This window comes from Dreissena polymorpha, chromosome 8 (assembly GCF_020536995.1).
Source record: "Dreissena polymorpha isolate Duluth1 chromosome 8, UMN_Dpol_1.0, whole genome shotgun sequence".
In the NCBI taxonomy this organism is placed as follows: domain Eukaryota; kingdom Metazoa; phylum Mollusca; class Bivalvia; order Myida; family Dreissenidae; genus Dreissena; species Dreissena polymorpha.
Window position 1 is genome coordinate 38,963,785 of NC_068362.1, and position 27,738 is coordinate 38,991,522.

Consider the following 27,738-nt stretch of genomic DNA (forward strand, 5'->3'; position numbering starts at 1 on the left):
AATAATGATAATAATAATAAGTAGTAGTAGTAGTAGTTGTAGTATTAATTACAATTATAATAATATATTATTTTAAATATTTACATTTCTGACGAATCCTGCATTTACTCCTTATAAATAAAAATATACAAATGACCATTTGAATTCCCTTGTTATCTACTAACGTGATTTAATTCAGATGCGGACAAGAATGAGTTTTCCAGCGACGATGAGTTCCTAACAATGTTATCATTGGGAGATATTGTGGGTATGGTACTAAGCTTTAAGTATAAGCAAACAAAAAAGAGCGTATACGGATTATATTGCTTACATTATATCTTTTTTATATGCATGTTTCGTGGTACTAGTATTTTATGGTGTATGCGCAAAACTGTTTTACAATGTTACTTAAATATATGCTGAAAAAACAAGGTCCTCACGAAGAGTACCTCAAGGCTTTAAACGTGAAATTGTTTCTAATGAACAATTAACCAAACACATGTTCAGAACAAATGTTCAAAAGCAGTACCTCGCATTATTTATAAACGCCTTACTTGCAACGTCTTGTCCGTGTTGAGTATATGCCCATACAATTTAAAATATCATGAGCACTAAAATGACGTATGCCCCAAAACACTTGGTGCGTAGTTATTGATTGAAGAAAAACATCAATAAAGAAAGACGCTAATAACACATTAAATGTTCCTTGACTTTATTATGGTAATTAACACGACGCTTTCGAAGTCAACAAAATATTCTGAATAAACATGATGAAACGCGTGAGATAAATATAGAGTTTTTTTGCAAATAAACGTGTGTGTATTTTTAAACATGATGTTTGAGCCTCGTGAGTGAATGTATATTGGATATCGTGTGGATAAATCGTGTGGATAAATTCATAAATAATTTGAGCACGGGCCACATCATGCATTTTTGTTTTCGTTTATGGCAGACTTTCTCAAATGCTAAGTACGTAAGGTTATTACTTTGCACACTTTAAAAAAAACAATCAGAATGTTAAAAAATATGGATGCTTTGAAACTATCCGCTTATTTAGTAATTATAGAGGTTGACCGACAATCTAGCCGCACTCATCATCTTTGCATAGGTTGTACACATATCCCAACGTGGCACTATTTATTTTTATATTTTTCAATCAAATTTTTCTTAGGTCATATAAATAAGCGACAAAGTGTTTGAAGATGTGTCGTTCAAGTTTTTATTTCGGCGTCTTCCATCATGTATTACAAAAAAACACGACATACGCATATATTTATATATAAAGTGGAAATATGTATTTTACAGAAAATATATGAAACGATTCAGGATTTACGTGAAATAAACTGTTTCGCTTAGGGCAATCACACAATCGCAGATTTCTTCAAGAATTTCACGACATAATTAATAAAAAAATAACTTAAATAAATAACAATTTACAGATTTTTTATTAAAATGCCACTAAAAGATATTCGTAGACATTTTACATTTAAATTTCAATAAATACCTACTAGTGAATACATTAATATAAATTTGATGTTAAGTTATCCAAGAAGTAAGGTGATGTTTCGCATGTGATGAAGTCCTAATTTTAAAACCCTATATCTTATTTATAACCCACTTAAATGTTGAAAAATTCCGTGCGAAGTTACAGTTATATTATTTCATTATACGCATTATACTAACCATTATAATTTTATGGTAATACCCCGAAAGCAAATTCTTTCTTCTTATAAGATGCGTTTAAATAGTCTAGTCTAAAACGTTATTTTTACGAGGTTTTATTCGCGAACTATATTCCTCAAAGATGCGTTGTAATGGGGTTATTCTTGGAATAGAATAAATGTGCCTTAGATTTAAAAGGTTATTATGTTTTTTATTCCTTACGAATATTCCAAATAACTATGGTCGTGAAGGGTTTAAACTGACTTTATCGAAGCAGAAACAAAGCATACAGTAAGGTGCAACGTAACGACCATTTTGGGCATTATTGTTAAATATAATATTCGAAATATGTATCAACGCAACAAACCAAATTTCAAACAACCTTCAAAAGGCCGTTACGCCTAGATCAACATTTAATTGCCTCTGGTATCAAACGTCAATATGTTTCGGACACTTCGGGTTCGTATTATACTTCATGAATTCTTGTATATTCACGTATCACAAAGATCGTCAAACCTTCGGTTTATTCCGTATGTATTCGTAATTTGCCCGTTGCATATGTCATGTTTACGTTGCGACACGTGACTCTACACACGGCCAATCCGAATTCCACACGTAACAATCAAAGGTTTTGTTGTTTATATCTGGTTAGTAAATAGTCCGTCTCACGCCCCCAGCCGGATAGGAGAGGTCGTAATTTTTTGCTGTCGCGGGCGCGGCTGGTTGCGGATCTTGGCTTTATCTTAGCTATTGTACCGACATTGGCAAACGTTATGTTAGAAATAAATCAACAGAAATAAAATCTCTTTGAATACTTAAATTGACTTCGTCTACGTTCATGTTATTGCGTTCTCTACAAACTGTGCGACAGAGGAAAAGGCTTAGTCTTAGAATTTACTAAAACAGATAAAGGTTAATGGACGCACAGACAAGATAGATTTTTTGAAATACTATTTTGTAAAGTATTATGGTCGAAAATGAACGGAAGAAGTGAGGTCTGTACAGAAAAAATGATGCGCATAAAATTGTTCCTGCTCTATTCATTCCGAGATGTAATTAAATTACGAAGGTGAACTCTGATACAAATAAATTCGATTTGAAAACACTATAATAATAAAAAGTTTGTAACATGATGACCAGCCCTGATCTCGTGTGGGTTTAGTTGATACCCTCGAGACATTTTCTATGGATCAATACGGAGGAGGTAAACAGCCGTGTGGATTGAAGTGGTTAAATAAGGTTAAATTAAATGTATCACCGTTTTGATGGTCTACTGGCTAAGTAGTTTTTAAAAAATATAAAGAACCCCTAATTTTATTATTATTAGCCCGTTTTCATCCGTTAAATTCTTATATATAGCAACTTTTTGAGCCATGACGCTGTTTTTAAATTGATTATACGAACACATTATTTGGTAAAAAGCAAGGACACGCTGTTTACATAAACAAATGAAGAGTATCCTGAACAAGATTGGCTTGCGCTCTACTCGTACGACTATATGATTTATATTTAGCGATATGTCCTTTAAACCCATATGTGCTAATTTTTGCTTTATTGCAGGATTTCTTCAAACGTTTTCGAACAAAGTCTTAGCTGATTTAATAAATTGTTATACACTACGGTCTGCACAAGGGGATGCTGACAGTTTGGGTACACCTCGTTCATCTTCAGAAGTGGACACAGAGAAAACGGTGTGTATAACAATGTTCATCATATATGATCGAAAGAGGAGGGGGGGGGGGGGGGGCGGGGTAATTAGGGAGAGAGAGGGAGGGATGAAGGGAGGGATGGACGGAGTAAGAGACGGGGGAAGTTAAGGTAGACGGAATAGCTGCAAAGTGGGCGGAATGGCATACAGGAAGACAAACAATCAATGTAATACGTAAGTTCATAAGTGATTAAGTAAGCAAATAAGGAAGTTGACAAGCTTGTATGATCATGATATGTGTATACATGATAGAGAGTACACAAGCTGACTGCATGATGAGCTAAGTTACATCTGGCCAGCCGACCCATGTTATTTAATGATGCTAATATCCGTAACAGCCTATTTATATAGTTGTGCATCAAAGGTATCACATGAATACCATTGAAGTTAACACACCTTAATTTTTACTTTCTAATAGTAATAGCCTAGCCTAGCTCTTGTAATCGAGAAACCATTATTTAATCGGTTACCGGTTAATCAACGAAGTGCGCCTCTCCTGTTCAGAAAAGTTCTTTATTTCAGAGTGTATTGCTTTACATGAAGGCCACAACAAATTTATTAAATATTCGTCGGATTTGCCGGACTTAAAAATCTTTAAACGAAATATAAACACTTTTTTATTTTCAGCCACAGCAACAATTTTTCTGCGTACCTTTTGATTTAATGATTAAGTTTGATTTAGCATGCGTATATTACGGCATAGACCGTTATAAAGCTTTACGTTATTAGATTGGTTAATGGTTATAAAAAATGGCGGCGTTCGTCTCGTCGTGTCTGCCGAAGACACACATGAAAATGTTCATTTTCCCCCGGGGCAATGAGTCACTGCATCACAGATGATTTTCGTAAATCATTTACCTCAGCCGCATCTACATCAGGATGTGAAATGTCGCCGGTATGCGAACGTTTTGTAAAAATCTGCAATAAACTTGTAGGTATTATATCAGATTAAGTTCCTACCAAGTCTATGTGACCAGACAATATTCACAATATAACATATGATCAGGTGAACGTTAACGTGAAATGTTCATTAACTGTGACGGATCTTGAGCATTATGGGAAAATAAGCCCATCTTTTTTCTTCAACGTGCTGGTATACATGGTAAATACTTAGAGACCATAGGGCCAGTTGTTTGTGGTTATAGGGTCTTTATGAAGCCTTAATTGTTATATGTTTCTGAAATTCATTTAGAAAAAGACAACTTATTTGTTAAAAATAGTTAAACAAATATAAGTAACCAGTTATACCATTTTGATTTCTGTTTAGTATTGATGCAGATTAGAGAAGACCCAGTTTTGTTAATCAGTGTTTGTTGTACAATACACTAATAACAAGTTTAAAGCAATGCAAGCTTCTGGTGCTATCCATAGTAGCAGATAATCAATTGTTTTGAAAAAAAGTCAACGTTTTTCTGTTAATTTGCTTGAGTTATGAATGATATAATTCTGGAATGGTAAAATACACCAATTTTATCAAGATTCCAAGATTCCAATAAATAAAGATAGTTTATACCGCCCTTATTGTTGATTCAACATTCTATGTGTTGTTGCATTTGAAAAAAAATTGCGTGCGCGCATAGTAGTGTCGGGTTAAACACCGTATAAAAATATATTTCCGTGATTAATCAAAAAAGATGGTTATTTAAAAACGGTAGTGGGGAATACATATTATTCATGTCAATCAGTCACTGAGTATGGTCAATGAAAGTGAAATTTTTAATAAAAATGCTCTATAACTTCAGTCTCTAAATACAGATAAAAAGTTACCAGAATGCAGGATTTTCCGTTTCATTTTCAAAATGTTCTAGAGGCAGGACCTCTAAACCCCCGATTGCAAGAGGGGGACGTCGAATCCCGCACATACACCCTTCGCAAATTCGCAAATTCGTTGCTCAATAACAATAGTTGATTGGAAATTTCGAATCCCCCCTCTCAAAACCCTGGCTAAGGGCCTGATGGAAAACCCTGGTTGAATGATTTTTCAAAAATCAGTGTCAACTTGTAAAATACAATGTGAGTGGAAATATGCTTAAGTAACTCCTTTATTCAAAAAGGGAAGAAACTCTGAAACAGGGAACTATGGACCTGTTAGTTTAACTTCCATATTAGGCCACAACAAAATGAAGATAGGTTCTACGGATTTTAGCCTCCAAAAAATGTAGCGAGCGAGCGGAATACAAATTTAAAAACAAATTATTCTATAAAGCGAGCGAAGGACGAAAAATATTAAGTACATAAATTGTCTATGTTTATTGATATATTTCGCCAAATAAATATACAATATCTGCATAATACCAGTACAGGATCATTCAGTAGTAATAACTGAGTTTTAGCTCTGATCCAATGTTTGTAAAATAAATAAAACAAATTCCAATATTTGTTCTGCTTACTCACACCACGTAGTAACTTCTTAAATTTAACATGGTACACTTTAGTTTTAAGTATCAACGTTATATTAGAAGCTCAGCTTTTTGTCAATGATGGTTAAATAACATGAAACAATAGATAATAAAATAAATATCAAGCCTAAGCAGTGGTTGTTATTTGCGTTATAGTTTTCAGCATGTACTTTTTTGATTTGGAAAACAGCACAATAAACCATGAATTTGGGTAAATTTAAACAGTATTATTATGATTATAAATAACAATACCAATTGTTAAAATGTGCATATTTAACTGCCTTTAAAAAAGTATATAATAAAATGCTAGTGAATTAAACTGCTGTATGATAAACTCCATAAATCAATTAGGTTTATGTAAAAAGTGTGGTTCATGTTTTTGACAATTTTGGCCTGGGAAAAATGGTACTTTTTGCTTTTGGAAAACATCCTTTTTTAATTTTGCAATTTAGACATAGCATGTAAGAAGCTGTTATTTTGGGCAAAAATCACAGGTTCGAAATATCTTGAATTTGCATTAGTTCTAAATATCATAAGTTATGGTATTATATATGGTTTTATATATCACGATGCATTACTTTAGTTAGTTAAGCACTGTTAAAATTAGAAATGAGGAGTTTAAGTTTTGTAATGCAAAAAACTCATAAGTTAATAAGGAAAGAAAAATTAGAAATTGGTATTAAAAATTTTGTATTTTTATATAAAAAGTCAATCAACTCCCAGTAAAGTTGTTTAGGTCCAGAAAGTTTCTTCGCTTTCGCACTTATGTTAACTGTATGTTTTGGGGCATAATGTACACCTTGGACTTTACCATCAACAATTTGAACTAGCAGATAGAAGGCGTGTACGATCAATATAAACTAAAATAAAAGTTCAAAAGAACATGTCACGAAAAATGCGAAATAAGCCAGATATTTAATTTTGAAATTGAAAACGGCTGTACAGTCGAATTCGTCAGCATGTATACCATACATGTACGATGTGAATCTAAACTTAGTTTAACGGTTCATTTGAAATACCTGCAATGATGTCTATTCATACGACACACGAACACTAACTCCGATCCTAATAAAAAGACGAATGCTTCGGTTATTGTAGGAAAATATGTACGCCACAATCAGCTCGGGGCGCTAATTTGTCTTTGCTGCATTTGATGAAATTCGGCTTTAATGTATAATTTTTCATGCCTAGTTTGTGTTATTGTAACCTATTTTATCTATATATCAACATTAAACACTTATAAAAAATCGTATAATCTCGCTTTAATGTTTGATATTTTAGCTTAATAAATTATAAATACCGAAGAATACTGTATAATCGTTGCTAGGCTCGTGAGTAAGGATCAGGATCCTTTTTAGCCTACATCTCCGTTATTGCAAGTTAAATACAGTGCCCTCCAATTTAAGATGTGTTGGGAGAAAAAACTTTCACATAGTATATCATCAAGCTGATTAATAGTTTTATAGCAATGCATAATATCTCCTCTTCTACGTCTGTGGGAAAGGCTTTGTAGTTTAAAATAGTTCATATTTTGAAGGCCTGTAATTAATCGTGTTTAACGCCTCTGAACACCCTCAATACTTTCAATTTCCTTGCGTTGGTAAGGATATCAAATTGTGTTCCCATATTCAAGTTTTGGGCGCACAAGAGCTTTGTATAATTTGACATAAAAGTCATTATCCAGAAATGCATAATACCTGCTTATTAAACTATGGGTACTGTTGCATTTTGTTAACTTTACTGGAGACATGCTAATTAAATTTCATAGTGACCTGGAAGATGATACCGAGATCACACTCGTCATTTACTGTATACAATTTTTTTGCATTCATGTAACATTCTATTTTGTGATTGGACAATCCGTAGTTTATCACCTTGCATTTGTTCACATTAAATTTAATGATGTTAAGGTCATTTTGTAGGACTTTGCAATTTTCAGTGATATTAGAGATGTTTATGTCGTCTGCAAAACTTTAAATGTAGATTTTAACAAGGCCTGGTAAATCGTTGACATATAAAATGAACAATATCGGCATCAGAACACTTCCTTGAGGAACTCCATATATATAATCTCTCCAATTAGATGATTGAACTCTTATACATTCATATTTTTTTCTGCCACCAAGGAAGTCTTTTATCCATGATAAGATGGGTCCTTTTGAATCATATGCCGAAACTTTGGTAAATAACCTTTGATGACTTACTTTGTCGAACGCCTTAGCAAGGTCTAAATAAACAGTATCCCGTGAATTGTTTTTATCAATAAAATAAGACCAGTCTTCTAACGCATCTAGAAGTTGTAACACACATGAACGTCTGGCGAAAATCGAAATTGTTGATTATTCGCACTTTTTCTCCATTCAAAAAGGCACAAGGTGTACAATATAACGCAAAGAAGAAGATATAAATCACTGCTTACGCTTGATGTTTATTGTATTATTTATTTGTTTATGTTATTTAACCATCATTGAAGAAAGCTATGCTTCTCATATAATTTTTATAGTTAAAACTAAAGTGTGTTAAAGTGTCTACTACTGTTATGAGCAAGCAGAACAGCTATTGGAGATTTTTATATTTATTTTAACAAACATTTGATGAGAGATAAAACTCAGTTATTACTATTAAATGATCTTATAGTGGTCTCCCTATTTTGTAGAAAATGTGCATTTATTTGGAAAAATATATAGATTTGCAAAGACAATACATGTATTTGTGTTTTTTCGCTCGCCTGTGATTAAAAAAATAGAATAAACATTATTTTATTTTTATTTCGCTCGGTTGCTACATTTGTGGGGGGCTAAAATCCTAAAAAAATATTCAATTTGTTGTGGTTTTATGCCAAATCGGACACCTGGTGAAGGCTTGTCGCGGCAACTGAGGTATGTCGGAAGCTGACCAATGATTGAGAAGGTGTGTCAGCAGTGGCATGTCATAGTAAGCTAGGAAACCCTTATTCGAAGTATAGGAGAATATATACTTGCGCTTTGTGTTTTTTAGTATTAATTTATCAACGATGCCGTAGTTAACTGGTTAAACATGTTGACATTTCAGAGCACAATCGACGGAACGAGAAATCAGTCCAAGATACCGGAAGCACTGAAAACTATCGCAGAGGAAATAGCCCAAGTGTTGGATTTTTATACAGGTATGGGTGTTCATACCATGTCAGTAAAACGCAAACACACATTTCGTTAAGTACCTTTCATCGTCATACTTTCACCATAGTAACAACATATAAATGCTAATAATACTAACACTATCGCCACTTTATCCCACTTGTACAGCCAATTCGGTTGATTAAAGCCCCGTAGATTAAATTTCATCTTTAATCAACGGCACGAAATCGGGGCTGCTTTTTGTCCCACGCACATTGTCACCGGTATTTGCCAAGTGCATCAAGAATAAAAACAATCTCAAATGTTTGTCAATTTTAATGACCTTAAAACAAATAATAGAAGTAAATCAACGTGTTTGTTGTCATTTATTGTCATAAAACATCTAGTATTAGGTAAATTTAACACTGTGTTGCAAATAGGTACTGTTGTTGATGCTCCCCTTTGACGGAGTCATTTCGAGTTGCTCCCCTTTGACCGTAAAAACAATGAATGCGAAATTGTAACACCTGAAAATGTCTGACGAATGATGAAAATGAGCAAGAAGCAACTAAAACAATGGAAATAACACTTAGCCAGTTGCAGGATAAAAATGGGTGAGAACCATCTAATATGTTTACAAATGAGATTGAATTGACAACTGAGAAAGAAACCATCCCCAGTACTAACTTTGGTTCTGATGCAAATCAAATCAAATCAAATCAATATTTATTCATTGTCGGTATGATATACAAGCATTATAACATAAGCTATGAATAGCTTTTGACTGACAGATTACAAACATAACAATATAACAAATAAGCATAAGAACACAAAGTTAAGAGATTGCATGGACATGCAAATTATAAGTTAATTAATAAAAACACGTTGTAGAATCACAGTGAGAAACATACATAAAAGAATACTCTTAAAATCCTTAAAGGGGGCCATAAATTAGTTAATTTAAAAGCTGTGTTAAAGCTGCTGATCTTGACCCTTGACCCAGGGTCTAAAAACTGCCATAAAAGGAGAGAGGGTAAAAAAACTGAAATAGAAAAAAAAGAACACAAATGTGCGACACTTAAAATAAGTTTAAAGAACTTTTCACCTCAAATCAGATTTGAAGGGAACTGATCAGCAGCTTTCACACCATAAAGAACAACATCACATCATACATGTCACAAAGAGGCAACATAGTTTGAAAACATATAGCAAATTATACGCAATAAGGATAATGTCATGCAAAACAAAAAGCAGATTTCACACCATAAAGAAACAACATTACATCATACATGTCACAAAGAGGCAACATAGTCTGACACATATAGCAAATAATACACAATAAGGAATAATGCCAAGCGAAAACAAAAGGATTTTGAACCAATGACATCACTCATGCTATGACTAGCAACTGCAGTAGTGAATGCAAAATAAATACATAATAACTACAATATACATGCACGACATTCATCACAAGAAGTTCAGGACTAGAATGAGACAACAGAGATTTATTGGCAAAAAGTAGATGAGCAACTCTCCCCGTCCCATGACCCAATCAGACTTTCAAAGCGGTCTTAGTTAACCTCCTCTCTCAGATGTTGAGAGAGGGAGTTCCAGAGTTTAGGTGCATAGGAACGAAAAGAGTTGCTGCCATAACTAGCAGTTCTTACCTGTGGTATGGTAGCTACATTTTTATACCTAAAATTGAAAGAATGGGATTTAAGAGTAACTAAGTCATGTAAATAAGTTGTTCCTTGTTTATGAATAATTTTATGAATTTCTAGTGTCATTGTTCCAATTCTTCTTAGTTTTAAATAAGGTAATTTAGATTTAGTTAAGAGAGTTTTATAATCTGAATTGTAGTCATCATATATAAACCTTAATGCTCTTTCCTGAATTTTCTCAATTTTTTTAGTAAATACTTCCCCGCAGAAATGCCAAGTAAGTGGGCAGTAGTTGAAATTTGAAAGAATGAAAGAGTAATATATTTTTAATATTCCTAGTTTACATAGATTTTTTCCTATTCTTTTAAGTACGTTAAAGGGGCCTTTTCACAGATTTTGGCATTTTTTTAACTTATTCATTAAATGCTTTATATCGATAAATGTAAACATTGGATCGTAAAAGCTTCAGTAAAAAAATCAACAATAAAATTAAAAAAAGGAAAAGAAAATTGCACGGACCAGGTTTCGAACCAGTGACCCCTGGAGTCCTGCCAGAGTCCTGAAGTAAAAACGCATTATCCGACTGAGCTATTACGCCGTGTACACACATTGAACGTATTTTATACCTTATATAAGCAATCTTCGTAGTTTCACAAAATTTAACGACAAAAACAGAACTCTCCAAATTATTCAATCGTTTCGCGTTGCAACGCTTTATAATTTTTAGGTTTTAAAATCGTCAAAAGATGCATATAATGGCTATATTAGACCATGGTAAATGTTCAGTATTACTGTTTCCTCCAAAATATCATAAATAAAACGAAAATTTGCGAATCTGAAACTACTTTTTTCAGTTTTGTCAATTTACCAAAGCGTGAAAAGATCCCTTTAAGCTGCCTTGATGCCTTCTTACAGATACTTGATATGTGTTTATCAAATTTAAGTGTATAGTCAAAAGTGACCCCCAAGAGTTTAACAGATTCATAACATGGGATTGTACTGCAATTCAAATTAAAGTTAATATGTTGATCTTTTGTCTTTTTGCAATGGCAAGTGCCTGAAATTTGTCAGGATTGGCTTGCATGTGATTGTCCGAGAACCAGTTTATAAGTGATTGACTATCAGACTCCAAAGATTCAATAACATTATATATATTTGCATCACTGCAGGATAAAGTGTTGTCGTCTGCATAGTTATAAAGGTCACATTTATGTATATAATCAAAAATATAATTAATAAAAATGTTGAACATAACCGGGCCTAAATGGAGCCTTGGGGCACCCCTTTATAAATATCTTTGAAGGAACTCATGTTGGATCCAAGTTAGACACACTGTTTCCTATTTGACAAGTAATTAGAGAGTAGATCTAGGGCTTGGTCTGAGACCCCATAACATCCAAGTTTCATGATAAGAAGGTCGTGGGGGAGGCAGTCGAACGCTTTCGATAAATCCATAAGAATAGCTGCCACATATTTATTTTCGTCTAGAGGTTTTTTCCAGTCCTCAGTTATCTTAAGAAGAGTGCTTTGACAACCGTAACCTGGCCTAAAGGCTGATATAAAAGTATTAAAGTGATTATTGAAGAAGTAAGTAAGCTGAGAATTAATTGATCTTTCAAAATTTTTGGACACAGTGGGCAATATACTAACAGGTCTATAATTACCCTTATCAAGAGTACTGTTTTTCTTGTGGACCGGGACTACCTGGGCTATTTTTAAGCTATCAGGGAAAGTTGACGACTGAAAACTCAAATTAACCATATCTGTGATATGTTCTATTACTAAGGGTTTAGACAATTTAAGGAGCTTAGCAGATATTCCGTCATGACCTGTTGCCTTTTTGGATGATAATTTATCAATTTGTTTACAAATGAAGGACTGATCTTCAGGTGTAAAGTTTAGCTTTTTGTCATACTTTAAATTTTTACGTATGGAGTTCAAACGAGAATGGTTTTCGTTAATTGGAATAGAACCTGCCCCAATGTCCTTTGCGACATGTACAAAAAAGTCATTGAAAATATCACAAACCTCGGACTGATCACTTATAAGATATCCTGTTCACATAATATAGTATGCTTTTTTACAATTGTTCCTTTGTTTGTTAAAAATGGTTTAACTGTAGAACAAAAAGATTTATTTTTACATCCTCCAACACATCTTTCTATAAAATATTTATTTGCTGATTTTCTTTTTAAGCGAGTAACCAAATTCCTTTGTTTGCGAACATTTTCCCAGTTTTTTTTAAGTTTTATTCTTATTATATGTATTTTGTAACATGCGTTTCTTATAGATTGCTTGTTTCAGAGTTTTATTTATGTATGGGACTGGCAGATCTTAAGACTGTTTGCGCTTTAAAGGAGCATATTTGTCTGCGACCTCAATAAATGTTTTGCTAAAGCTTGTATATGCTGAATTTATACCGACAGACTGGGAAATTTGGTTTGAGTTGCATAATTTTGCCTGCAAGTCTAGATTAATATTTACAATGTCACAATTTTTAAATGTCCTATAATAAAACCAGTTTGATTTTTTCCGTGGAGCTTCATCTTTTAACTGAAAAGCAATCATATTATGTACATCACTAAGTCCACAATTTAAATTGCAAGTTTTGTCAAATGCTGGTTGGTTATTTGTTAAAATAACATCCAAAAGTGACGGTTCGCCATTTTTTGTAAAGCAAGTTTTTTTTCCACTAAATTAGATAGATCAAATACATCAATTATATTATTCAAAGGTGTGCATTTTGTAGGATCAAGTAAATCAAAGTTTAAGTCACCTGTTAATATATAACTATCATATTTTGAAGTACATTTATCTAATGTGGTCATACAATTTTGTTGGAAAATTTCATTTGACATAGATGGGGGTTTGTATGCCCCTAATAACAGCCATTTCTTTTTGTTTAAAATTACCTCAATACTTATAGACTCGATGTCTTCAAATTCTAGTTCTGTCTTTCTTTCAGCCGCTATGTCAGATCTTAAATACGCTGCAACCCCACCACCCTTGTCATTTCTGTCAGCACGCCAAAAGTGATAACCATTTACAAACCATTGTGCATCTGGCAAGGTTTCCTCAAGTTTTGTTTCTGAAATAAATAGAGCATCAGCATTATTTTTACTAAAATTCGCTGAATTGAAACGTATCACAATTTCCGCACAGCCAAGGATCGTTCGATTTGCCTAGTTTGATGTACTGCTTGTCCGAAATGTTAGCACATTTGATATGCCACCAATAGTAGCACGCCTCACAGAGTACTGCACGACTGTTGGAGGCTATAGCCCTTGAGCATCCAGGTTTACCGCATGGGGTTCTGATCGGTCCCGTGTTCGGTGAGACATCACCAGATAATTGTAAGATCATCAGATTGACACAGAATCGAAAATCAATGGGTATTGAAATATTCCTCCTTGTATGTTGAATATGGTAGAATATTCGCTGCAAAAAGTTTATTTCAGAAGTTTGGAATGTCCAGGACTGACAGGAAGAATGTAATTTGACTGTTATTTTTATAGTTTCACAACATGTTAAATTCGAAAATATGGTTTGTTATATACCAGATGTTGATCTAGCAGTTGATCTAGCAGCTAGTTCTGTGTTGTTCGTGAGCCATTTCCCGTGTGTGATGTGGCAAACGTCCGTTATAGCCAATTGCAAGATGAAAAGTTTTATGAAAAATAAAATTGACATTTTTACAGAAGTCTATGTTACTCAGGTGCTTGCTCGTAAATAACACCAGTGGGTGGGGTAACGTTGACGAATTTATATCGGTTCATACAGTTCAAAAAGACACTTGCATCTCAGGTACTTAGCTTCGGGAGTTCCGTTGACTTCTTAGGTATGTTCAAGCAAGTAAAAGTAAGTACTAAAATCGTTTAAAACAAATTTTTCGAAGACGGAAGTAAACAAAAATTGTGCCTCACTAGGTTACAATATAATATATTGTGATGCACCATCCAGTAGCAATGTCATTCTCCCAACTTTAAATCATATTCCAGACATGCCTGACAATAAAGAATTCTTAGATGTTAATCTCACTGATGTCGGCGATTTCATTGTCCAAAATGAAAATAAAACGAGTGTAGCGAAGACCTTGTCTGACACAAACAAATGTAAAGGGTTTCTAATGTCAAAAGCTGAAAGAAAAGAAATCCACCACATAGAACCAACTCTTCTTGATGAGTATTTGGCCACTTTCCTGTTGTCCCTTAATAAGTCAAATGTCACAGATTTCGAACCAAGCTTCCTCCTTGGCATCATCGCTAGTGTTGAGAGGTACCTGAAACGACATCGCTATGAATGTTCAGTCATGACAGGGACTGGAGCCCAATTTGCACTCCCAAGGGACACCTACAATGCAAAGAAAAACAGTCTTAAGAAACAGGTAAAATTAAAATGAACGGTTATAACTAAAAGACATTTTAAAAATAGCGTATTGAACAGAAAACGTATCATATATAACAAAATTGGGAACATATCCCAAGTTTAGTCTGTACGAAACTATTACGCTGGCGACATAAATTTGCAATTAATAAATCAAAGTCGAATAGACACATTAAAAAGTTAAACTGTAAACCTACGAAAGATAGAACACGAAAAACATCAATTTGAATAAAAAATATAGTCGAAAAGTTAAATAAAGCAATAAGAAATATACATCACCAATTAAGGATAAGGGGATCCGTCCTAGGGATGCCTATCCGCTGAGTGATACCGACATCTGCTCTGGGGGAAGGGGATCCTTGGCAACGAGTATCCGAAGGCATTGTTAAATACAACCTGGTTGAACAACTATCGTCATTTCGACTTGCGAGGAATCGCGGAGTAATACAATTTGCGGTAAGATACCTAACACACAAACATATTAAATATATATCATTTTTGTTATTATTTTGCACTCCATTTCACAAAGAACATCCGCTTCAACTTCAACGCTATCTTTTATTGTTGTTCATATCCGACGTAAAATAAATATTATTGTATCTTGTATCTTGTTAGGTGGGGAGACGTTCGCCTCCGAGTGAACTCAAATAGTGTGAAGTATCTCGAGTTAATCGAGCGCCAAACGAAAACATGCACATGAGAGAACATCGCTGACATTAGAAAAGTGTATCCCAAGATGTTCGGCACTTCCGGACCAAGAAATGCTGTGTTAATTTACAAGCTGTACTCCAATATGCGTCCATCAGATTTTTCTTCAGATCAGCACCCTTCCTACGAACAATTGACACTGCATCCCCGTGGTTCTTGCGTCAACAATTGACAAGATAGGCCAGATTCTGAAGGCCATTGTAAAAGACGCCGGCTTTCCCGAGCACAAGAGAATAACGAACCACTCAGTTCGCAAATTCCTGGTCCAAACACTTTGAAATGCAAACATTCTACCCACTGAAATCATGGCCATAACAGGGCCCACAAATGTCCAGTCCATAACAAATAATTCCACCATATCTGTTGAACAACAGCAAAAGTGTTCCAATATTCTTGCTCAGTCCAGTAAATGTAACAACCCAACAGCTTCCTCTTGTTCGCCTTCATTCACTGAAAATGTGGACCGAAATGCAGCCTCGACAACCACTGTCTACCGTTCAACAAATTGATCTTGATGTTCGCCCCAACCAGTCACTTCACCAGCAAATGTGTTTCTCTCGTTCGAACAATTTTGCCTCACAGTTGTTTGGTGCCACTTTACGAATTTCAAATTTTAATGTATATAATTAGTTTAAATCCAAGTTATCAGTGTTATTTCGTCACGAAATAACAGCATATTATAACAAAGAAGCAAATATTTTGTACCTCGTGATCGGGTTGATAGTTTGATATCGAACGTGAATTGTGTGTGGTATTAAGCTACGTTGTAAGCAAATGTAGTTCCTTGTTTATTACTACTTAATGTTATATTGATGTTATAAAACTATTAAATTTGCAATTCAATATGAATAAAATTTAAATTGATTACGAACGACTCTTTGTCACAGAACGATATTCTGATTAAAAAAAAATGATTATTAGATCAGCGGTTATTTTTGGATCGCGGAGTTATACACTCGCCAAGGATCGCGCTTTTTGTTTTTTAAGCCTCGCATGATAAACCTGTTCTATAATCAGCACCAACCTATTATTCTCTTTAAAATGAATTCTACTAACACAAATACTACGATACAACTTTTGTCTACCACTGATACTTCTACTTCTACCACTATGAGTACTACTTCGTATACTACTAGTATTATTAGTATTTTTATCATTAATATTTCTATTATTATTATTATTATTATTATTATTATTATTATTCTTCTTCTTCTTCTTCTTCTTATTATTATTATTATTTTCATCATCAACATAATAATTAAATAGTAACTATCACTAATACTTCTTCTACTTCGTCTGTTACTTCTATTATTTTACTACATTTTATTATTTTACCTGATATGTTACGAATGATTATTTTTTGTATTTAGATACAGACCACGTTGCGCTGATGAACATGCGTCATTTTCCAGGATGTGATCAACATAACGAAAAATTGATCAAATTGATGTGCATTTCGCCAGCAGATTGTTCTGTTATGGGTGTGTAATAAAACCTTTTTGAATTAGGTTATAATATATACATACACTTGTGTTAATCAACTTTATCATTATTTTGTGGAATACATTATGGTTTTCTTATACTTGTTTTTTATTTCAGTAACGTAAACGTTTTTTATAGCAAAAAAGCAAGATTTGTTTTACAATAATAAAAAGCCCAAATCGATTTAATTATATTGTTAATTTCTTCATGTCGATTCAAATCAAAATAATTGTATCGTATTTGTGAATCTGAAAACATCAATAACATAAAATATTTTGTAAAATAGTCATACATGGGAAATAATAGGCAGACTTTTATTGTAGAGATCGATGTGGACCAAAACACGGAATGTGGCGATAACGAACAAAACAATCAAGACATGCCAACAACATGTAAGAAATATGTATCATGCCCAAGCGTATGTATCGGCGTGAATTGATAAGAGGCCAGTTAGTGTGTATTGTCTGTTGTGTAGTGTATTATGGCATTGCTTGTTATTATCGCACAAACACATGCAAAGTCTACACTTTTCTTGATTTACAATGTTTGCATTTATATTATATAGGTACTCTTTCAACGTTAATCAGAGACCATCTCGATAAGAGAAAATTGCGTTATGGTAACCACACTACTTATAAAGTTTCGGAGAGAAACTTTTCGCCGTCCACGTTCGAAGCACATCACAAGGTTCTCATATTATTATTTAGTTAAAGTATGCTAGTTATATACAACATAGTTTTCTATGTTGGATATTCTACTTTAAAGTAACGTTGTACAGATATATTTTATTCACAATTTATTACGATGAACAAATTAACTTCAAGTACTTATTTATCATAATCATCATCAACACAAACAGCATCATCATAATCACCAATATTTTGAGTAGCAGATTAATTAATTGTTATTAATTATTGTTGTTGTTTTTGGTCATCATTGGTTTTGTTGTTGTTGTTTTTTTCTGATCACAGTGACTTTATGGGTAGTTGTAGCAGCTGAAGAAGCAGTTTTAGTGGTAGTGATAGTAAATATAAATTCACTTTTATAGTGAGAATAGTTATACATATGTTAAAGCAAGACTATACGATGTTGTCAAATATTTATTAATTTATATTAAATGTGTAAAAACGTATTAAACATATATTTCAATATCAATTTAAAAAAACTTCAGAAGAGCATGTGTCGAAAAATGCGAAATAAGCCAGATATTTAATTCTGAAATCGAAAATAGCTGTACAGTCGAATTTTCCAGCATGTAAATCATGCATGTACGATGTGAATCTAAATTTAGTTTAACGGTTCATTTTAAATTCCTGCAACAATATCTATTCATACGACATACAAACGCTAACTAAAAGTTTGAATGCTTCGGTTATTGTAGGAAAATATGTACGAAATATCTTCGACAGAATGGGCTCTGGGCGCTAATTTGTCTTTGCTGCATTTTATGAAATTCGACTTCAATGTGTACTTGTTCTTGCCTTTTTTGTGTTATTGTAACATATTTTACACATGTACATTACAATTAAGCACATATACAAAATTGTATAATCTCGCTTTAACGTAAATTAAAATCTAAACGTAAGGCAATTTATATGCATCGTTTTGTTTCAGTATGAAAGCGTCTCCTTAGCGACAAGTGTTTGCATGTCGTGTATCGGTTACGGGTCGGATATTAGAAAAGAACGGATTGACTGGTATAGAAAAGTTGGTATTAGATTCACTGCAGTTGGGTTTGGCACTTTTTCGAATTTGATAGTGGGAAGCAAAGCAGAGGGATTAACCCGCTTCTATGAAAGTGATTTTGACGTTATTTGCTTATTAAATCATTTAATATGCATAGAGAATGACAATGACGCAAGCGGCATAGACAAAAGTATTACATTGCTTATAATCGAAACAGATGACCGTTGTCCCGGGTATTGTAGACTAGTACAAAAAACATCTGATACATATTATGCGTTAAGTCTTAGTCGCGCCTTTTTGAAGGATGAAACTGGCAGACTTTTTTTGTCAAGTGATGCATTTCTAAAGCTAACTGGAGGGTGGCTTTTTAGTTTGCCAGGCTTAAAACACTTTCCACGCGCGGGTCCTTCATTGCCAACTTTCAGGACGAATTTGCATTGTGATCGTGTAATCGCATTGCGCTGTCACTTCCCAAGCATCTTAAACCGATGGGCTAAAAGACCTCGACATTGGCCGCCGCCGGATGTTGTCCAAAAAGTCGTATCCTTAGAAGCATTTGCGGCTCCAGTAGGATTCAAAGAGAGTAAAAGTAATCACCTACAATGGAGGATATGCTTTAACAGAGCGGAGACAGAGCTGATTATCAATTTGAATGACGCGCAGACTAAACTATATGTTCTTCTGAAAATGGTCGTGAAAGATATTCTCAAACCTCGAAGGAAAGAAATCACGTCGTATACGGCAAAGAACATAGTATTGTGGCTGGCAGAGAAGAACCAACAACCATTGTTCCACGACAAAAGTTTGCTTCACTGGTTGCACAAAGGTCTAGAAGAATTAAGAACGGCAATAGCTACAAAGAATCTTGCATATTTTATGATACCTGAGCGAAACCTGATGTCAGCTAGTGGACTAGAAAATAAACAGCAGCGTCTATGGGTTGATACACTGACGGCCATGATGGATGAAGGACCGATGGTGATACTAAGATTTCAGAAGATAAGGCAAGCAATTTTATCCTACCCTGAGCCACTTCTCTGGTACAGCAAAATCAGAACGGAGTTAGAGATGGTTTGGTTTGCTATATTGAAATGTAGTGCAACGTTGTTCGAATTAAAGCCACTTACTGACTCAACATTGGATGAGTTAATGAGTCGCCAGTCGGAGATAATAGAAGAAATCCACAAGCGTCTGAATAAGGAGGGAATTTGGTTTTATGATACTTGGGATTTAATGATCAGAATGATGAGCTAGTGTCAATGCGCACATATTTGTCACGTTTAGTGAAATTTTCGTAACAATATTGATCGCATAGTTTTACTTTATACACATTAATAACGATATAACTTAGCATTTCTAAAGGTAATAGTAAATTTCAAAATGCGCTACCAAATTACCGGAAATAAACTTAGTTAAGTATGTCATCGAATATAAAACGTATGTTATATGCATATAACTAAAGTTATTTCCTGTTATAAAAAGTTTGTACTTCCTAACCACTAAAATCAAATTATGACAAGTATTATACTATTTAATAACTTCAAAATGATTGATATATGTTTGCGCAAAATAGTCATAGTGTGTCATTCCTATTGAAATCAAACTCGATTGGAGTCATCTACGTAGACTGACGGTTAGTTAAGGCACATGATTTCCAAAATTGAAGATTGTTGCGTCTTTCAATGATGAAGTTATCTTTTGAATTATGCAGTGTGGCCAATAAAAAATAATCTAACTGCGTTTTTTTGTAGTCTTCAAAAACTATAATTGAGACGATACGAGTGTTACACAGTTGCCTTAGAAACTTAGAACAAGAAAGCTAGGTCGACAATGTCAGTTTAAAAAAAATCTATCTACGACTTCAAGATTGCAATAGTTTACATTTTGTATTTAATTTTAAAAAGTATAAAACTTTATCCATTTACATGTACATGTACGCCTTACTGTTTCATTTTTATATGTGTAACCGCATCAGTTCTCAGGGACACGATAAAACCAGTGGTAGGGTACAACTCCCTCGAAATGAATTAGGCAATTATCATAAAGTTAATATGTACTGCCAAACATAGAGTTGCCGCACGTTTTCAGCATACTTTACACCCAGATAATCACATACACAGATACAACATCAACGATATATTACTTAACAGAAAAACTTAATTCAGTTTATATTTTATATTTAAAATTTGTGTTTAATAATTTGTGATTAATTATTCTAAATTATTATTTTAAATACAACAAGAGACATATGTTGTTATTTTATTTAAATATAAAAGCATTGCAGATGCTCTTTGAGGGTTAATCCAATAAATCGGAACATATAAGTTATTCTTACATATTGCTTTAACTTGAAAACATGTTACTTTAAAAGTGTATAAACGGGGTTCAGTTTATTGTTATAGTATGATCTCAACTCTTTATTGCTTTACCTGTGGCTTGTGATTGTACCACCCTGCTGTATACACTGCCCTGAGGATGTACTGTATCAGTGTGGTTTGTAATTATAATAGACCGATGTCTGATTGGATTGTAAGTGCATGTTTGTTCTGACTATTCTGTTAGTCTTGCTGTTGATTATTTTTGCACAGTTATACCGTAAACCTAGCTGCTTGTGTATTGATTTGATGTGTAAGCCCCATTTCGTTTGTTGTTTGTTTCTTTCGTTCCGCGTCATTGAGCAGGTATGCATATGTTATGTTTATTAGGCGAGCATTTGTTTATTAAAGCAATATTTAAATATGATAACTGTACGTAAAACATATATAGGGTATCTTCCTAATTCGCCATTCATTTTTGAAAGATTTGTTTATTGGTTGACACATAGATGTTTTAAAATTGTGCGCAAATAATTTCTCTTTTTTTTCATTAATCAAGTCCCCAGATTTCAGCAGCCTAGTGACAAACAGGGGTTACTACTTTTGCAAGGAGATAACACTTTTATTTAGTTGAGAATTTTAATTGGTTTACCACAGATAAAGTCGATTAAGTGCTACATGTGCCGTGTTCTGAAATAGATTTTTGTTTGTTTTATACAAGTTTCCGTTTGTATATAAAGTGATAACTAAATATTTGAATCATCGTACGATTTCGAACGGTTCACTATATAAATTATAGCTTAAACTTATGGGTCGGTTATTGTTATTGAAAATTACATTTTTTTAACTTATTTGGATTAATAGTTTGAATCTATTAAATTTATTTTCAATGTAATTTAATATAAATTGGACGAATTCGGACGAAGTTAAAAATATTTTCGACGTAATACAAAAAGTTGAATGTTATATCATTAATCGATATGATTCCTTTCCTATTAGACTTAATAGTTTCAATAATATCATTAACAAACAAGATATCCGGATTTAGCAAAGGTCACCATGTTTTACCTCAGAATATGTATTGATATATTTTAATGTTTTAATGGTAGTTGTAATAATTACTTAATTAATATTTAGACTAAAATATAAAATCAAATCGAATATTTTAACAAAATTTTCCGTTAGTAAACTAAACTCTGTCAATCATATTCCCTTGACATGCTATTAAATTAAAATATTTGCTATGTTTATATGGCAATGTACTGATTGTATTCGCTTTTCAAATTGTCTGTATGTCTGTCTGTTTGTCTGGTTGTCTTCAGATGTTTGGATGTTTAATCTGACTGCTACTTTTACCGATTAATACATGACATTAAGTGCGGAAACCATTTTAGAGCTTATTTGTGCAAAAATAAACTTTGTACAGAAGTGAACGACTCAAGCAGTCATATCATTAAGCATAATTTAAGTGATAATGCACGATTTTGTCAAATATTTATGAATTTATATAACAAGTGTAAAAAAAAGTATAAATATATTTCAATATAAATTAAAAGAAAAGTTAAGAAGAACATGTGTCGAAAATGCGAAATAAGCCAGATATATAATTCTGAAATAGAAAATGTTTGTACAGTCGAATTCGCCAGCATGTATATCATGCATATACGATGTGAATTTAAATTTAGTTGTACGGATAATTTTAATTTCCTGCAACGATATCTATTCAAACGACACACGAACACTATCACCGAACCTTATAAAAAAGACGAATGCTTCGGTTATTGTAGGACAATATGTACGAAATATCTTCGTCACAATTTGCTCGGGGCGCTAATTGTCTTTGCTGCATTTTATGAAATTCGTCTTTAATTTATAATTGTTCTTGCCTATTTTGTGTTATTGTTACATATTTCTATCAAAATAAAACATTTAACACATATAAACCTAGTGCAGTCTCCCTTTAATGCAAATTCAATGAAGATTTTTACCATAGTTAAAAACCTTGTTGATTATACCGTTCAGCATAAAGATACAGTCGTCTGTGCTCTTTCTTATGTGATTTTTCGGTAATTGGCGAACTTGATTGTTCATTATCAGTTTGTTGTGTATTTGTATTATTTTAATGTATTTGATTGTGTATATTATCAAATGAATCATTTACAATTAAGTCTTTACTATGACTGAACATTTCACTATTTTTTAACTGTGTTTGTTTCTTATAGCAGTTTTAAAGTTTGCCAAAACGTTTTAACTGTGGAAATGTTACATAGCCGTATAATTTTATTAATCTTATAACTGTATTTTGCTTTTGTCGAAAAGCGTTGTATTTTGTTAAATAATGTATATAGTGGTGTGTATTTTGTTAGATTGATTATTGTTTAAGTCATTTTTTATTCATTACGGGAGTTGAATAGTGCTAGGTTTTTTTCTTCAAGTTTTATCCCACCATTCTGGCACTTTGAGATGCGATGCCATTCCTAATTGCTTCAGATTTGTCGGGACATGAAAATCAAAACTTGACGAAATGCTTAATTATTTCAGTAATTTCGCGAAATTACTAAAAATGGTGGCACAATTTTGCAGAGTCTGAAAAGAAGATTATTCAGGAATTTTATTAAATATCATTGTTTGTTTTAATGATTGTTACAATGATACAATTGTAAACATAAATTGATATGTTGGATTATTGTTTTGTTTACAAAAAAGATCTTATTATTGTTAATATATGGAAGAGTCACGAGAACTGGGCTTCATGCCATGTGCGGCCAGCGAAGCTCCAGACCAGCCTGTGCAATGTGTGGTCTCGTTGGCGGACAGGGTAACACCTGACGAGACTGCGTGAACACGCAGGCTTATCTGTAGCTTTGCTGGCCGCATATGGCATAAGGCCCGTTTCCGCATAACGCGCGTCATATTGTTCCGTCTCTATATGTGACGTAATAGGTCTTTTAAAATGTGTTAAGTGTGCGTAAGGAAGAATGCCCAAGTTCACAAATTGAGTGAAGGAATCGCTTTATTTTTTCGAATTTAATGAACTAAAAAATTTCAGTTTGACAGGATGTGATACAAATATCTCTTGTCTACTTCTTATTGAGTAACATTTAATAGACGTAGACCTTTTTAAATTATGGGTCTAGATCAAATACCGACTGGTGCATGTTTTAATTGCAATAAACACGCTGTCATCATGGGGAGTTAATGGAGAAGGATGATTAATGAATTAAACTGCACGTTGACATTTAAGATTTTTGTGTTTGATCTGGTCGAATATCATATAAAGTATTCGTATAATAAATAATCATATAATTTTTATTTCATGCCCATTTTCTTCATACCATACTTTTCATCAACATGTTGAATAAGCATTTATTAACACCGCTATAACACATCTTATGTATGTTGTTTGACTTTGTATTTTCAATAAAATTGACTTGAATTGATTCTTAAACATGTATGATGTAAAAAGCAAATAATAAGCATCATGTTGAATAGAAGCACTTTAGTACTTGCTACATTTTATACATTTTGATGAAGGATGAAGGACAATTCTTTCAAGCATTTTTTTAAATTATCCATAAAGTATATGTTTGTGGACGCGGTTTTTCACTCCCTTATAAATCGCATCTCGATAATTTAAAATAGGGGTCATCGTGGATTTCTTTTTTAGATAATGAAATTCTTTTAATACCCTAAAAATCGACATTTTAGTAAATAAATTGATGTTTGAAATTGTTTGGAAATTGTATAATCATAAGCCATTCATTTATTATTTACCGAATAAACAAGAGATATATTCATTGTATTACAATGAAGAAAATACGAAACAAACCAAAAGACAGATGATATGTTTAGGGGTTATACAAATGAAAATGTTTGATATTTAGACATTTTGTTGCATTTGATAATAAGCAGACATGCAAAACACATACATATTTTTGTGGATTATAATTTCCAAACGCGCTTTAACTTATAATACAATGAAGACAACTACATGAGCATACAATGAAGATAAAAAAAATTATAAGTTACCGTGGACTATCTTTTTTGAAACAGTTATTTTAAAAATTAACTTAATCATGAAAAATTACCGAAACATCATGTTAACAGTATTCTTCAACAATTGGTGATTTACAATAATAATTTGCTTTATTATATGAGAAAAAGCATCAACAATTGCATGATAATAACATCTTGTTGTGTTTCTATAGGAAATCATATATGCATATATTGGTATTTGACCACCCCACCAACTATTTAACCAATTTATATTGAGTTGATGTATTTAAATGCTATAAATCAATGTGACATACAGCACATATTTGCACTCAAAATAAAATATATGGAAAGTTATCGGATTTTAGTGCGCTTTGTCTAAAATGAATTATGCGAAATCCACCCCCATTCACACAAACACACACACAATGGTGTACGTATTATTGACTAATAATTTTTGTAAAAATGTTCTATCGAAGATTTGACATGGTAGCTTGTTTTTGGACAGATACAAGCCAATACTCGTTCTAGATATTGTCGTTAAATTAAAGGGGCCTTTTCACGTTTTGGTAAATTGACAAAATTAAAAGAAGTTGTTTCAGATTCGCAAATTTTCGTATTAGTTATAGTATTTGTTAGGAAATAGTAATAGTGAACATTTACCATGCTCTAAAATATCCATTATACGCGTCTTTACGATTTGAAAACCAGACAATTATAAAGCGTTGCAACGCGAAACGATTTAATAATTTGGAAAGTTCTATTGATGTCGTTATATGTTGTGAAACTACGAGGATTGCTTAAATAAAATAAAAAAATACATCCTCTCATAGCATGAGCACGGATGGCCGAGTGGTCTAAGCGGAAAACATTTTATTCCAGGACTCTAGTGGTCAGTGGTTTTAGCTCAGTTGAGGATTACTTTTTTTTCTTTTTTTTAATTGTATTCTTTTTTAACTGGAGATTTAAGGGTCCAATGTTTAAATTTATCAATATAAACCATTTAATTAAAAACTTCATTACATGTCAAAATCTGTGAAAAGGCCTCTTTAAAGATTGGATAAAAAAGTGCGGCCTCTAGAGACGCACCACGCCGGGATTAGACCAGCCACTATTTAAAAGCTCATAATTAGCACTTAAGGTTCAGGCTAAAGATGAGCCATGTGAAATATTATTACTAATCACAACGAGTGTGATACGCAGTACACAATGATACAATTTCATTACATTCTTTTATCAAATGAAAATGTAATTGAGATGAAAGAATAGATATTTATTACGTACAAACAATTGACATGTTATACTCACTTAGACACAATATATGACAATGTGTTTGAATATATGGTGATTGCGCTTACTAATCGAGTTATGTCCTCTTATGGATATATTTTACTTTATAGTCACGTAACTCAAATGATGATAGCTATTGTAACATTTCATAAATAACAGTGATTGATATAGTAAGATATATTTCTTAAACTTTATTGATATATCGAGAGAGAGAGAGAGAGAGAGAGAGAGAGGGGGAGAGGGAGAGAGAGAGAGAGTGAGGGAGAGAGAGAGAGAAATAGAGAGAGAGAGAGAGAGAGAGAGAGAGAGAGAGAGAGAGAGAGAGAGAGAGAGAGAGAGAGAGAGAAGAGGTAAAGCTGCTAGCATGGTTCAGAATACAAATAAATAGTTATTCAAATGGTTGAACAATGATTAAGTGAATATTTACTCCGAATTTGTGTTTGAAACACGCGGCCCTTAAATGCCACGAGACTAACACATACTCATTACACACGAATCCACATATGAGATGCTTCGTTCAGAAATGGGCTTTAGGAGAAATCCGAATATTGAAGGTCAGTATAGTGACAAGCGTTCCTTCTGACAAGACTGCACGCATAGTAAGACTGTTCTGGAACTACGCAAGTCACATATGGAATAATAAACATAAAAGCCGAATCACATGGAGTGTTCATATATAAAACATGTGATATCATTTGTTATGCCTTTGAGGTCATGTATTATATCGAGATTTTGGCCTTTAATAAATGCAATCTCGGATGTTAAAGGGGCCGTCCAACAGATTGCACGTTTTGGTAAATTAACAATTTACCATGCTCTTAAATATATATTATATGCATCTTTTGATGATTTGAAAACCTGAAAATTATAAAGCGTCGTGGGACGCGAAACGATTGAATGATTTGGTAAGTTCTGTTGTTGTCGTTTTATTTTAGGAAACTACGAGGATTGCTTATATAGGTAAACAATACATCCGCTCTAAGCATGAGCACGGAGATTATATTGACAGGAGTTGAAACGAGTATTTGACCCTTACTGTAGTCAATTCAAATTTATGCAAAAACTAATCATCCGATTTTATTGGTTTATACGTTATCTTGTTGCTTATTAATTCCTCTTTCAAAAAAATATAACTTTTAGTATATTTCCGGTGTTATTAATGTATGAGTTAAACACGAGAAATACACATTTTATGTTTTACGAACGCGCGTTTAACCTTGTCGATACTTTGTTAGGTAACCAGTAGCTATCGATTAGCGTACATCGAAGCGCCGAGGTTATACATTTTGATGTACCCACTAACGTCTTTTTTCTAATTTTACTTTTATTTCTCGGCCGATTTTGACAAATTATATATCATTAGAAAGCCTACATTTC

General features: G+C 33.2%; 1 protein-coding gene across 1 annotated transcript in view; it reads left to right on the plus strand.

Moving 5' to 3' along the window:
- Positions 1–25,397, plus strand: part of LOC127843221 (uncharacterized) — a 55,207-nt gene extending 29,810 nt beyond the window's left edge. The window contains exons 8-14 of the mRNA XM_052373083.1: positions 179–247; positions 3,202–3,332; positions 8,800–8,893; positions 16,966–17,076; positions 17,401–17,469; positions 17,643–17,764; positions 18,692–25,397. Coding sequence (XP_052229043.1) covers positions 179–247; positions 3,202–3,332; positions 8,800–8,893; positions 16,966–17,076; positions 17,401–17,469; positions 17,643–17,764; positions 18,692–20,017 — 1,922 coding nt within the window. The 3' untranslated portion in view covers positions 20,018–25,397. The remainder of the gene's footprint in view (positions 1–178; positions 248–3,201; positions 3,333–8,799; positions 8,894–16,965; positions 17,077–17,400; positions 17,470–17,642; positions 17,765–18,691) is intronic.
- The last annotated feature ends 2,341 nt before the right edge of the window (positions 25,398–27,738 follow it).